The sequence below is a fragment of the Tachyglossus aculeatus genome, chromosome 16, assembly GCF_015852505.1.
Source record: "Tachyglossus aculeatus isolate mTacAcu1 chromosome 16, mTacAcu1.pri, whole genome shotgun sequence".
Lineage (NCBI taxonomy): Eukaryota > Metazoa > Chordata > Mammalia > Monotremata > Tachyglossidae > Tachyglossus > Tachyglossus aculeatus.
In genome coordinates this window covers 20,953,509-20,967,997 of record NC_052081.1, presented here as the reverse complement: position 1 = coordinate 20,967,997, position 14,489 = coordinate 20,953,509, and the positions used below count along the sequence as shown (strand labels likewise).

Here is a 14,489-nt window from a genome sequence, read left to right as displayed (position 1 = left end):
CCCCTAATCCATAAGGCAAAAAGGAAAATGGAATTACCGTTTAGAGTGAATGATCCAGTTGTCTTTGAATGGGCTGAAAAGGCAACAGATCATTATTAACATTATCGTGGTTATTATGGTATTTATTGATGACATTAACCACACTTTGGAGAAGTAATAACTGACACAGACATAGATTTATGACGCGTTCATTTTCCCTACAACACGAGGGTGACATTGTAGATGAACCCCACATTAAGGAAAACTCCAGTGCTACTGCTTGAATGCAAAGTGCTTTGCACATAGTAAGCACTTAACAAATGCCATCGTTATTATTATTACTTAGGTACATATCTGTCCATTTCTAATATACATAAATTGATGTATATTTATGCCTGTCTCCCCCTCTAGACTGTAAGCTCATTGTGGGTAGGGAATGTGTTTGTTATATTGTTGTACTCTCCCAAGAGCTGAGTACAGTGCCCTGCACACAGTAAGAACTCAATAACTCAATAGAGAAGCAGCGTGGCTCAGTGGAAAGAGCCCGTGCTTTGGAGTCCGAGGTCATGGGTTCAAATCCCGGCTCCGCCAATTTTCAGCTGTGTGACTTTGGACCAGTCACTTAACTTCTCTGTGTCTCAGTTCCCTCATCTGTAAAATGGGGATTAAGACTGTGAGCCCCGTGTGGGACAACCTGATCACCTTGTAACCTCCCCAGCACTTAGAACAGTGCAACGCACATAGTAAGCGCTTAATAAATGCCATTATTATTATTATTATTAAATGATTGATTGATCTTCTTTAGAAATTACATGGCTTTCTGTACAGATGGATGTGCTTCTTATTTTCTCAAACCCTCTACTCTCCCAGACTTTGCCATCACCGTAGACAACGCCACCATTTTCCCTGTCTCACAAGCCTTGGCATTTTCCTTGACTCATCGTCTCTCCTTCAACTCAATTTGGCACCAAATCCTGTCAGTTCTCCCTTCTCAAAATCCCTAAAGCCACCCAGACCGCTACTACTCCTTCCCAATGACTTATTCTCTCCCGCCTTGACTAGAGAAGCAGCGTGGCTCAGTGGAAAGAGCCCGGGCTTTGGAGTCAGAGGTCACGGGTTCGAATCCCGGCTCCACCACACGTCTGCTGTGTGACCTTGGGCAAGTCACTTCACTTCTCTGAGCCTCAGTTAGCTCATCTGCAAAATGGGGACTAAGACTGTGAGCCCCACGTGGGACAACTTGATCACCTTGTATCCCCCCCAGCGCTTAGAACAGTGCTCTGCACATAGTAAGCGCTTAACAAATGCCTTTATTTTTTTATTACATCAAGCACCTGCCTCCTATCTCTCCCCTCTCCAGTCCATATTCCACCCTGCTGCATGGGTCAATTTTCTAAAAAAGCTTTTCGGTCCACATCTTGTCTTTCCTCAAAAACCACCAATGGCTGCCCATCTGTCTTCACATCAAACAGACCACCTCGCTCTCCACCTTCAAAGCCCTTCCAAAACAATTTCTCCTCCAAGAAGCCTTCCGTGATTAAACCCTCACTTCCCTCCTGGGTCACCTGTCAATCAATCATATTTATTGAGCGCTTACTGTGTGTATAGCACTGTACTAGACACTCGGGAGCAGCGTGGCTCAGTGGCAAGAGCCCGGGCTTGGGAGTCAGAGGTCATGGGTTCTAACCCCGGCTCTGCCACGTGTCTGCTGTGTGACCTTGGGCAAGCCACTTCACTTCTCTGAGCCTCATCTGTAAAATGGGGATTAAGACTGTGAGCCCCACATGGGACAACCTGATCATCTTGTATCCCCCGAGTGCTTAAAACAGTACTTTGCACATAGTAAGCGCTTAACAAATGCCATCATTATTATTATTATTATTATAATCTTACAGTATAACAAAGTTAGTGGCCCATAATGAGCTAGAGGGAGGCTTCTCTTCCCCTAAAGCACTTTGCTGTTCCCTCCCTCCTCCCTGAGCACCACAGCAGTCTTCTCCAGATCTATGTGATTTTTATTTTAATGTCTAACTCCGAGAAGCAGCGGGGCTCAGTGGAAAGAGCCTGGGCTTTGGAGTCGGAGGTCAAGGGTTCAAATCCCGGCTCCGCCAATTGTCAGCTGGGTGACTTTGGGCAAGTCGCTTCACTTCTCTGTGCCTCAGTTCCCTCATCTGTAAAATGGGGATTAAGACTGTGAGCCCCACGTGGGACAACCTGATCATCTTGTATCCCCCGAGTGCTTAAAACAGTGCTTTGCACATAGTAAGCGCTTAACAAATGCCATTATCATTATTATTATTATAATCTTACAGTATAACAAAGTTAGTAGCCCACAGTGAGCTAGAGGGAGGCTTCTCTTCCCCTAAAGCACTTTGCTGTTCCCTCCTCCTTGAGCCCCACAGCAGTCTTCTCCAGATCTGTTTTATTTTTATTTATCGTCCAACTCACTGCTCTAGTCTGTTAGTGCTCTGTGGGCAGGGACCATCTGTACCCACTCCTTTTCACTGTTTTCCCATAAGCATTACGTACGGTGTTCTGCCCTCAATAAATATCACTGATGGACTGAGAGAATAGTCCTTAATTCCCTAACCTCATTCAAGAGACAGAAAGCACACGTTATGGAAGAGTGGAGCGTCCATTAACTCACGGACACTGTATTTAACAGCCGTGAAACCTTAGCCGGGCAGTTGCCTGAACAAATTCTGGCCCTGCCCAAGTGGGTCTTACAATCGTCAATTTTCAGAAACATTTTGAAATGAAAACTCTGAAGTGAATTTAACTATGAATAGATGACTTGAGTCAGAGAGGAGATCTTAATAATAATGATAATAATAATGGCATTTATTAAGCGCTTACTATGTGCAAAGCACTGTTATAAGCACTGGGGAGGTTACAAGGTGATCAGGTTGTCCCATGGGGGGCTCACAGTCTTAATCCCCATTTTATAGATGAGGGAACTGAGGCTCAGAGAAGTCAAGTGACTTGCCCAAGGGCACACAGCAGACATTCAGGGGAGCCAGGATTAGAACCCATGACCTCTGGCTCCCAATAACAATAATAATAATGATGGCATTTATTAAGCGCTTACTATGTGCCAAGCACTGTTCTAAGTGCTGGGGAGGTTACAGGGTGATCAGGTTGTCCCACGGGGGGCTCACAGTCTTAATCCCCATTTTACAGATGAGGGAACTGAGGCACGGAGAAGTGAAGTGACTTGCCCAAAGTCACACAGCTGGCAATTGACAGAGCCAGGATTTGAACCCATGACCTCTGACTCCTAAGCCCGGGCTCTTCCCACTGAGTCACGCTGCTTTTCTGCTTCAGTGGATAAAGTGCAGGCCTGGGAGTGCGAAGGTCATGGGTTCTAATCCCCGCTCCGCCACTTGTATGCCATTTGTCCTTGAGCAAGTCACTTCACTTCTTTGGGCCTCAGTTACCTCATAATAAAATGGGGATTAAGACTGTGAGCCCCACGTGGGACAGGAACTGTGTCCAACCCAATTTGCTTGTATCCACCCCAGTGCTTAGTACAGTGCCTGACAGATCAATCAATCAATCAATTGTATTTATTGAGCGCTTACTGTGTGCAGAGCACTGTACTAAGTGCTTGGGAAGTACAAGTTGGCAACATACAGATAATAAGTGCTTAACAAATACTATTATTATTATTATTATTATTATTGTCATTATTATTGGAGTCTGCCAGGATCAGGAAGGAAAGAAGCCTGGCAAATCAGTAAGAAATGCTGATGTGGGTCCAGGAAGGCTGTAGATCATAGGAACTTGTACTGTCTTGCCTAATAATAATAATAATAATGATGGCATTTATTAAGCACTTACTATGTGCAAAGCACTGTTCTAAGCGCTGGGGAGGTTACAAGGTGATCAGGTTGTCCCACTTGGGGCTCACAGTCTTCATCCCCATTTTACAGATGAGGGAACTGAGGCCTGGAGAAGTGAAGTGACTTGCCCAAAGTCACACAGCTGACAACTGGCAGTCCCTTCTAGACTGTGAGCCTGCTGTTGGGTAGGGACCATCTCTCTATGTTGCCAACTTGTACTTCCCAAGTGCTTAGTACAGTGCTCTGCACACAGTAAGTGCTCAATAAATACGATTGATTGATTGATTAGTACAGTGCTCTGCACACAGTAAGCGCTCAATAAATACGATTGATTGATTCCCAAGTGCTTAGTACAGTGCTCTGCACACAGTAAGCACTCAATAAATATGATTGATTGATTGATTGGTTAGTACAGTGCTCTGCACACAGTAAGCACTCAATAAATACGATTGATTGATTCCCAAGTGCTTAGTACAGTGCTCTGCACACAGTAAGCGCTCAATAAATACGATTGAATGAATGAATGGCGGAGCCGGGATTTGAACCTATGACCTCTGACTCCAAAGCCCGGGCTCTTTCCACCGAGCCACGCTGCTTCTCTAGAGGGGGTGACGTGGAACGCAAAGGAAGCAAACGGCAGGGGCAGGGATTGTCTCTCTTTATTGCTGTATTGCATTTTCCAAGCGCTTAGTACAGTGCTCTGCACCCAGTAAGCGCTCAATAAACACAACTGAATGAATGAAGAGAAAGCGAGAGAGCTAGGAGCCAGGAGAGCAGAGGGACACAGGAATTGAGGTGGCGGCGAGGAACATGCTGCTTCTTCCGTCTCCCCCGAGGCAGGGGGCAGGGGAGAAAGAGAGAGAGCGACAGTTGATTATCCTGGAGAAAATGGTTATCCCTGGGTGTAAATTTGGAGTATTTGTAGCCAGATCTGGAAAAGTGTGGGGTACCAATTCCGCTCCTCAGTCTAACTGGAATCCTTAACTCAGAAATCTTGGTTATCCTGTTCCTAACCAAAGAGCAGGCCTGTGTAGCCCACACGCACAGGTAATCTGCGGAGTCGGAAACTCACTATTCCGACTTGGTTCCCGTAGCTCTGTAAGGTGGCATGGATAAGGTTTATGAACTTGTCTCCTGGAATTACGGAGTGCCCAGGTAAGAGAGGAGTGAGGATTTCGATTAGCAGAGAGTTTATGCTAATAATAATAATAATGACGGCATTTATTAAGTGCTTACTATGTGCAAAGCACTGTTCTAAGCTCTGGGGAGGTTACAAGGTGATGAGGTTGTCCCATGGGGGGCTCACAGTCTTCACCCCCATTTTACAGATGAGGGAACCAAGACCCAGAGAATCAATCAATCAATCAATCTTATTTATTGAGCGCTTACTGTGTGCAGAGCACTGTACTAAGCGCTTGGGAAGTACAAGTTGGCAACATATAGAGACAGTCCCTACCCAACAGTGGGCTCACAGTCTAGAAGGGGGAGACAGAGAACAAAACCAAATGTGAAGTGACTTGCCCAAAGTCACACAGCTGACAAGTGGTGGAGCCGGGATTTGAACCCATGACCTCTGACTCCAAAGCCCGAGCTCTTTTCCACTGAGCCACGCTGCTTCTCTAATACCGCAGGAGACTGTGTACACTCCGGGAATCAGCAGCGTGGGAAGCAACATGGCCTACTGGTTAGAGGAGGGGCTTCGGTGTCAGAAGGACCTGGGTTCTAATCCCGGTTCTCCCACTTGGCTGCCTTGGCCAAGTCACTTAACCTCTCTGTGCCTCAGTAACCTCATCTGTAAAATGGGGTTTGAGACTCAGGGTCCCATGTGGGACAGGGACCGTGTCCAGCCTGATTTGTTTGTATCCACCCTGACAAAGGTGCCTGAAACATAGTAAGTGCGTAACAAATACCACAATGATTATCAAACTCTGTAAACTCCTTTTGGCGATTATTGTCAGTCAATCAATCAGTCGTATTTATTGAGTGGTTACTGTGTGCAGAGCACTGTACTAAGCGCTTGGGAAGTACAAGCTGGTAACATATAGAGACGGTCCCTACCCAACAGTGGGCTCACAGTCTAGAAGGGGGAGACAGAGAACAAAACCAAACATACTAACAAAATAAAATAAATAGAATAGATATGTCCTTCTTTGGAAAGCCCAGGTGCTGGTTAGTAGAGATTATGAAAAGAGAACAGGTAAGAAAACTTTTACTCCTGTAGCCCCCTATTTTTCAAATGTCTTGTTTGTCATTTTGATTGTGAATAATAGACCCTGAGCATTAGAATAATATAGCTTTAAAGAGGACATGAGTACAAATGTGGAGAAAGGCTAGAATGGTTGATTAAGTCCGACAGTGACTAGTTGGCTTGAGGTGGAAAAAGCGATAATTTTTTTGACGTCACTCTGGGTTAGGGAATTTAAGGAAAATAAGATTTCCGTGTAGTCGATGTGAGCAGAGGAACATGTAATGTCAACATGGCAATGGGGAAATTCCATAAAAACAAGAACATGGATCTCCACACATCAATCAATTGTATTTATTGAGCGCTTACTGTGTGCAGAGCACTGTACTAAGCGCTTGGGAAGTACAAGTTGGCAACATATAGAGACGGTCCCTACCCAACAGTGGGCTCACAGTCTAGACTTCATTCATTCAGAGAAGCAGCGTGGCTCAGTATACAGAGCATTGGCTTGGGAGTTCGAGGTCATGGGTTCAAATCCCGGCTCTGCCAACTGTCAGCTGTGTGACTTTGGGCAAGTCACTTCAGTTCTCTGGGCCTCAATTACCTCATCTGTAAAATGGGGATTAAAACTGTGAGCCCCCCGTGGGACAACCTGATCATCTTGTAACCTCCCCGGCACTTAGAACAGTGCTTTGCACATAGTAAATGCTTAACAGATACCATCATAATCATTATTATTATTCATGAGAAGAAATAAGAGCGAACAAAATTACCAGGTGAAGGCGTCACTTTTTTTGCTTCGAATGAAGCTGAAATAAAAACAATACAAAACAAATTAAAATCAACCACATCACGGTATTTATCAAGCACACAGTCTGTGCAGAGCACTGTTCCAAGTTCTGTGGAATCCCTGCTCCATCATGGGGGAGCTTCCCTTCATCCTTGACCTGTTCCTGACCCCACCATTATTCCTCCTCGCCATCACTGAAATCTGGCTCCCCCCAGATGACGTGGTCTCTCCTGCTGCTCTTTCCAGAGGGGGCTTCATCTTCTCCCACTCCCCCAGACTCACTGGGAAAAAAGGACGAGGTGTCGGCTTCCCTCTCATGCCCCACCATTCCACCTCGTCCATCCGTTTCTTTCCCTTCTTTCGAGGCCCATCTGCCTCTGTTGCCCACTGCAGATTATAATAATGGTCATCTACCACTAGCCCATCTCCAATTTCCTTAACCATTTTGATCCCTTTCTCAAATTCCTCCTCTCTTTCTCCATGCCCACATTGATCCCCGGGGACTTCAATATCCGCATAGATGTTGGATTTTCTCAACTCGTCACACCTCACTTAGCCTCCAAACCCCAACGACCTTTCCGTGATGACCAAAATGACGATCTTACCACCACCTTCTCTGCTGAACTCAACTCCCTCGCTCCCCTACGCCTTCATCGATCTCTCACCACTAACTCACAGCCCCTGGCTCACCTCCACAGTCCACCCGCTCTGCTCTCGTGCATGAGCCACAGAACGCTGCTGGTAGATCAGTTTATCCTAGCATGCTTTAACTCTGCCCACTCATCTGCCCACTAAAATGATTTCTCCACCCTTACTGACACCCGTGCCCATCGGCCTTGCCAGTCATTCCGGACATTTAACTCCCTCCTCAAACCCCCAATGACTTGGCCATCTCTTTTAAGAAAATTGACACTATCAGGCATGATCTTCCTAAAATCTCCACTGTCCCTCCCCAACACTTCACCCCTCCTGTCCTTTTTTCAACTGTCCCATCTTTCCTCTCTAGAGGAGATCTCCTGCCTTCTCTCAAAATCCACCCCATTCCTCTGCACTTTATCAAAACACTCACCCCCCCCCCCCTTCTTCCTACCCTAATGTCCATCTTCAACTGGTCATTCTCCAGTGGCTTCTTTCCCACTGCTTTCAAACATGCCCAAGTTTCCCCAATCCGAAAAAAAACCCTCCCTTGACCTCCGTGGCTCCGTCCAGTTATCACTCAATCAATCAGTCAATCAATCAATCACTCAATCTCTCTCCTTCCGTGCCTCTCCAAAGTCCTTGAGTGAGGTGTCTACATCCCCCGTCTTAAATTTCTCTCTTCCAGTTCTCTCCCTGACCCTCTCCAATCTGCTTCCATCCCCTTCCCTCTGCAGAAACCACTCTCTCAAAGGCCACCAATCATCTAATGGCCTCTACTCCATCCTAATTCTCCTAGGTTGCTCAGCTGTCGACCACCCCTTCTGCTGGAAACGTTATCCGACCTCGGCTTCACTGGCACTGTCCTCTCCTGGTTCTCCTCTTATCTCTCTGGCTGCTCATTATCAATTTCTTTTGCGGGCTCCTCATCTGCCTCCCACCCCTAACTATGGGGTCCCATGCTATTCTCCATGTCCATTCCCACTCCCATGGAGAACTCATTCACTCCCGTGGATTCAACAACCACCTCTATGCAGAGGATACCCAAAACTACATCTCCAGCCCTGACCTCTCTCCCTCTCTCCTCCTGCCTTCAAGATATTTCTGCTTGGATGTTCTCCCATCACCTCAGACTTTACATGTCCAAAACAGAATTCCTTATCTTTTCACCCAAACCCTGTCCTCCCCCTGACTTTCCCAACCCTGTAAATGGGACTAGCCTTCCTGTCTCAAAAGCCTGTGACCTTGGAGTTTTCCTTGACTCCCCTCTCTCATTCAACGCACATATTCATCACGAAATCTTGTCGGTTCCAAATTCACAACATTCTAAAATCCACGCTTTCCTCTCCATCCAAACTGCTACTGTGCCAATAAAATCACTTATCCTATCCTGCCTGGATTACTGCATCAGTCTCCTTGCTGACCTCCCAGCCCAGAACAAGCAGGTAATTCTTCAGAGATTAAAAAAATCTTACTTGTTACGGGAGCCACTTCTGTATGAGTGGAAATACCTGAAAAACAATATGATACTAATAAGATTCCTTTTTTTGTGCTCTTCACATCTATTTAGAAAGAAACCCAGAAAAAGACATAAAGGCAACATCCCTGGATTTCACTCTGAGACATTATGCGCCTAACCTTTGAGGGATATTTTAAGCATCAAATCATCTAGTTGAAGAGAATGTGCTTGAGGAAATAAAAGTGCTGCAAAAATTCAAGGAACTAGTACTATGAAATGGAATAATATAATATGCCAGATAACATTAACCTGAGCAATTATTTAATATTCGATTCTATCTGTGTTATAAAACTCTCAAAAGGTGGACCATTACCAGGTGAAGGGGTTTCATCCTCTTCTGACATTGAATCTGTACCTAGAGAAATGTAAAAATCAGATTTGGATGGTATCTCTAGTGAAATAGATGACTAGGGTTCACCGGGGTTCAACATTCATTAAATATGTTGACTCTCAAATAAACTAGGAAAGTCATTCACCACTATCTCCAGTTATACCACTAAATCTAGGTCATGCGACGGGTCCAAAGACAGAGAAGGAGTATTTGACTTTTTAATATGTTGGAAAAATAAATGGATGATACAGGACAGTAAGAGGAGCTCTGAGTCAGGGGAGGAAAAAGTCATTTGCTCATGGATTTGGGCATTTGTTTTTTTTCCCAGGACAGTGGCAGATGGCTTCAAGATGGGACTCTTCTGTAGCCAAAGGAGTTTTGAAAGCATCCTGTCCAATTACAACAGTCGATACATGGGGAGGATCTCCTCCCTAATTTTTAACGCCATCACTAGCTGTAGATTGACAGGTCAAAAAAGTTTGGAGATTGATCTGCAAAACCAGCCTTAAATCTCACCCCATTTTGTCAAACACAAAGTCTTTAATTAGACAGGAATTTCTAAGTTCCTCCTTTTCACTATGTCCCATATGGACAGAGGTTGTGTTTAACTAGATTACCTTGTGTCTACCTAAGTACATTAATAATAATAATAATAATGGCATTTATTAAGCGCTTACTATGTGCAAAGCATTGTTCTAAGTGCTGGGGAGGTTACAAAGTGATCAGGTTGCCCCATGAGGGGCTCACAGTCTTAATCCCCATTTTCCAGATGAGGTAACTGAGGCCCAGAGAAGTGAAGTGACTTGCCCAAAGTCACACAGCTGACAAGTGGTTTTGTTCTCTGTCTCCCCCTTTTAGACTGTGAGCCCACTGTTGGGTAGGAACTGTCTCTATATGTTGCCAACTTGTACTTCCCAAGCGCTTAGTACAGTGCTCTGCACACAGTAAGCGCTCAATAAATACGATTGATGATGATGAAGTGGTGGAGCCGGGATTTGAACCCCTGACCTCTGACTCCAAAGCCCGGGCTCTTTCCACTGAGCCACGCTGCTTCAATAATAATGTTGGTATTTGTTAAGCACTTACTATGTGCCAAGCACTGTTCTAAGCGCTGGGGGGGGGCAGATAGAAGTTAATCAAGGTTGTCCCACGTGGGGCTCACAGCTTAATCCCCATTTTACAGATGAGGTAACTGAGGCCCGGAGAAGTGAAGCGACTTGCCCAAAGTCACCCAGCTGACAATTGGCGGAGCCGGGATTTGAACCCATGAACTCTGACTCCAAAGCCCAGGCTTTTTCCACTGAGCCACCTGCTTCTCCCTCATTTCTTCTTCTCCCACTCCCTTCTGCCTCCCATTGATTTGTTCCCTTTATTCCCCCCTCCCTCAGCCCCTTGGTACTCATGTACATATTCATAATTTATTTATTCCGATTAATGTCTGTCTCCCTCTCTAGACTGTAAGCTCGTTTTGGGCAGGGAATGTGACTGCTATATTGTTGGGTTGTACTCTCCCAAGTGCTTAGTACAGTGCCCTGCACACAGTGTGTGCTCAATAGATATAATTGATTTACATTGAAATAGAAATGAATAGAAGCCCTAGAACAACCAGATAATTCTTCAGAGATGAAAAAAATCTTACTTGTTACAGGAGCCACTTCTGTATGAGTGGAAATACCTGAGAAAGAAAATGATACTAGTAAGTTTCCTTTTGTGTGCTCTCCACATCTACTTAGAAAGAAACAAAGAAAAGCACATAAAGGCAACATCTCTAGATTTCACTGTGAGATATTATGCTCCTAACCTTTGAGGGATATTTTAAGGATCAAATCGTCTAGTTGAAGAGAATGTGCTTATGGAAATCAAAGTGCTGCAAAAATTCAAGGAACTAGTTCTATTCAATGGAATAATATAATATTTCATATAACAATAATCTGAGCAATTATTTAATATTTTATGCTATTTGTGTTATAAAATTCTCGAAAGGTGGACTATTACCAGGTGAAGGAGTTTCATCCTCTTCTGACATTGAATCTGTACCTAGAGAAATGTGAAAATCAGATTTGGATGGTATCGATAGTGAAATGGGTAATTAAAGTTCACTGGGGTTTATATTTTAATTGAACCATTCATGAAATATGTTGACTCTCAAATCAACTAGGAAAGTCATTCACCGCTATCTCCAGTTATACCATTAAATCTAGGTCATGTGAAGGGTCAAACAGAGAAGAAAAATGTGACTTTTTTATATGTTGGAAAAATAAGTGGATGATGCAGGACAGTAAAATGAGCTCTGGGTCAGGGGAGGAAAAAGTCATTTGCTCATGGATTTGGGCATTTGTTTCTTTTCTCGGGACAATGGAAGATGGCTTCTAGCAGGGACTCTTCTGTAGCCAGAGGAGTTTTGAAAGCATCCTGACCAGTTACATCAGGTGATACTTGGGGAGGCTCTCCTCCCTTATATTTAACGCAAGCACTAGCTCTAGATTGACAGGTCAAAAAAGTTCTAGGATCGATCTGCAGAACCGGCTTTAAATCTCACCCCATCATGTCCAACCCCAAGTCTTTAATAAGACAGGAATTTCGAAGCTCCTCCTGTAGACTATGTCCCATATGGACAGAGGCTGTGTTTAACCTGATTATCCTGCGTCTAAGTGCTTAGTACAGTACTTGGCATAGCGTAAATGCTTAACAAATACCATCATTATCCCCTTTAGAATGTCCCCTCTCCTCTAGACCGTAAGCTCCTTTCAGGCATGGAATATGTCCACCAACTCAGCTAAATTGTGTTCTCCCAAGCACTTAGAAAAATCTTCTAACTGTAAACTCATTGTGGGCAGGGAAGATGTCTGTCCCTCTGTTAGATTATATTCTCCTAAATGCTTAGATTCCCTCGAATCTGCTCTCCACTTTCTTCACTCCATTAAAACCGCCCTCTCAAAGGTCACCAATGAAATCCTTTTTTCCAAATTCAGTGGCCCCTCATGAATCTGAAATCTCCTCGACCGCTCAGCTGCCTTCCGCAATGTCGAACATCCCCTTCTCCTGGAAACATTACCCAAACTTGGCCTCACTGACACTTTCTTCTTCTAGTCCCCCTCCCATCTGGCTGCTCATTCTCAGTCTCTTTCTTGGGCTCCTGCTCTTCCTCTGACACCGGAAACTATGGGAATGTTCATTTCTGGGTTTCCTCCTATCCTCCATGTCCACCCACTCCCTTGGAGTGTTCCCATGTCTTTAACGACTCTCTGTATGCAGATGATTCCCAAATCTACATCTCTGATCTCTCTCCTCTGTGCTCCCACTTTTCCTCCTGTCTTCAGGACATCTCTCCTTGCATGGCCCACCAACACCTTACATTTAACCTATCCACTCCAGGCCACACTTCACTGCTGCCCAGATCATTATTCTAACTTTAAGTCCATGTTTCCCAGTCCACTTCTGCATCAAACAGAAACCCCTCACCATTGGCTTTAAAGCACTTATTAACCTTGTCCCTTCCTCCCTTTACCTCCCTGATTTCCCACTGCAATCCAGCTTGCACACTATGCTCTTCGAAAGCCAACCTACTCACTTCAGTCTCATCTATCTCGTGGCTGGCTGACCTCTCCCCCACATTTGGCTTCCGACCTGGAAGCCTTCCCCCTTCATATCTGATTGATGATCATTCTCCCTGCCATGCCTTAAAAGTCTTATTCAAGGCACATCTCCTACAAGTGGCAGTCCTCATTTCCTCATGTCCCACTCCTTTCTGCCTCCCACTGATTTGCTCCCTTTATTCACCCCTCCCTCAGCCCCTTTGGCACTTATGTACACATTCATAATTTATTTATTCATATTAATGTCTATCTCCCTCTCTAGATTGTAAGCTCATTTGGGCAGGGTATGTGACTGCTGTATTGTTGGGTTGTACCAAGTGCTTATTACAGCGCACTGCAAACAGTATGTGCTCAATAAATGCAACGGATTGACATTGAAATAGAAATGAATAGATGCCCTAGAACAACCAGATAATTCTTCAGAGATTAAAAAAAATCTTAGTTGTTACAGGAGCCACTTCTTTAGGAGTGGAAATACCTGAAAAAGCAAATGATACTAATAAGTTTCCTTTTGTGTGCTCTCCACATCAATTTAGAAAGAAACAAGGACATAAAGGAAACATCCCTGGATTTCACTGTGAGATAGTATGCTCCTGACCTTTGAGGGATATTTTAAGGATCAAATCATCTAGCTGAAAAGAATGTGCTTGAGGAAATAAAAGTGCTGCAAAAATTAAAGGAACTAGTACTGTTAAATGGACTAATATAAAATTTCATATAACGTTAATCTGAGCAATTATTTAGTTATAAGTAAATAATAATAATAATAATAATTCTATCCTGTTTGTGTTATAAAACTATCAAAATAATAATAATGATGAGGGTATTTGTTAAGTGCTTACTATGAGCAAAGCACGGTTCTAAGCACCGGGGGGATACAAGGTGATCAGGTTGTCCCTCGTGGGGCTCACAGTCTTAATTCCCATTTGACAGATGAGGTAACAGAGGCACAGAGAAGTGAAGTGACTTGCCCAAAGTCACACAGCCGATAAGTGGCGGAGCTGGGATTTGAACCCATGACCTCTGACTCCCAAGCCCGTGCTCTTTCCACTGAGCCACCCTGCTTCTCTAGAGGTGGACTATTACCAGGTGAAGGAGTTTCATCCTCTTCTGACGTTGAGTCTGTGCCTAGAGAAATGTAAAAATCACATTTGGATGTTATCTATCTTGAAATAGGTGATTAAGGTTCACTGGGGTTCATATTTTAATTGAACCATTCATTAGATATTTTAGATTAGATATTTAATAGACTCTCAAATAAACTAGGAAAGTCATTCACCACTATCTCCATTTATACCAGTAAATCTAGGTCATGTGAAGGGTCAAAAGTCAGAGAAGGAAAATTTGACATTTTATATGTTGGAAGAGTAAATGGACAATGCAGGACAGTTAAATGAGCTCTGGGTCAGGGGACCCAGAAAAGAAAAGAATAGAAGCCCTAGAACAACCAGACGATTCTTCAGAGATTAAAAAAAAATCTTACTTTTTACAGGAGCCATGTCTTTGGGAGTGGAAATACCTGAGAAAGAAAATGATACTAATAAGTTTCCTTTTGTGTGCTCTCCACATCTGGTTAGAAAGAAACATAGAAAAAGACATAAAGGAGACATC

General features: G+C 44.1%; 1 protein-coding gene across 1 annotated transcript in view; it reads right to left on the bottom strand.

Moving 5' to 3' along the window:
* The window catches only part of DMBT1 (deleted in malignant brain tumors 1), a 160,769-nt gene that overhangs the window by 18,798 nt on the left and 127,482 nt on the right, over positions 1–14,489 (bottom strand). The window contains 7 exon segments of the mRNA XM_038758605.1: positions 6,780–6,815; positions 8,908–8,943; positions 9,265–9,306; positions 10,922–10,957; positions 11,278–11,319; positions 13,965–14,006; positions 14,362–14,397. Coding sequence (XP_038614533.1) covers positions 6,780–6,815; positions 8,908–8,943; positions 9,265–9,306; positions 10,922–10,957; positions 11,278–11,319; positions 13,965–14,006; positions 14,362–14,397 — 270 coding nt within the window.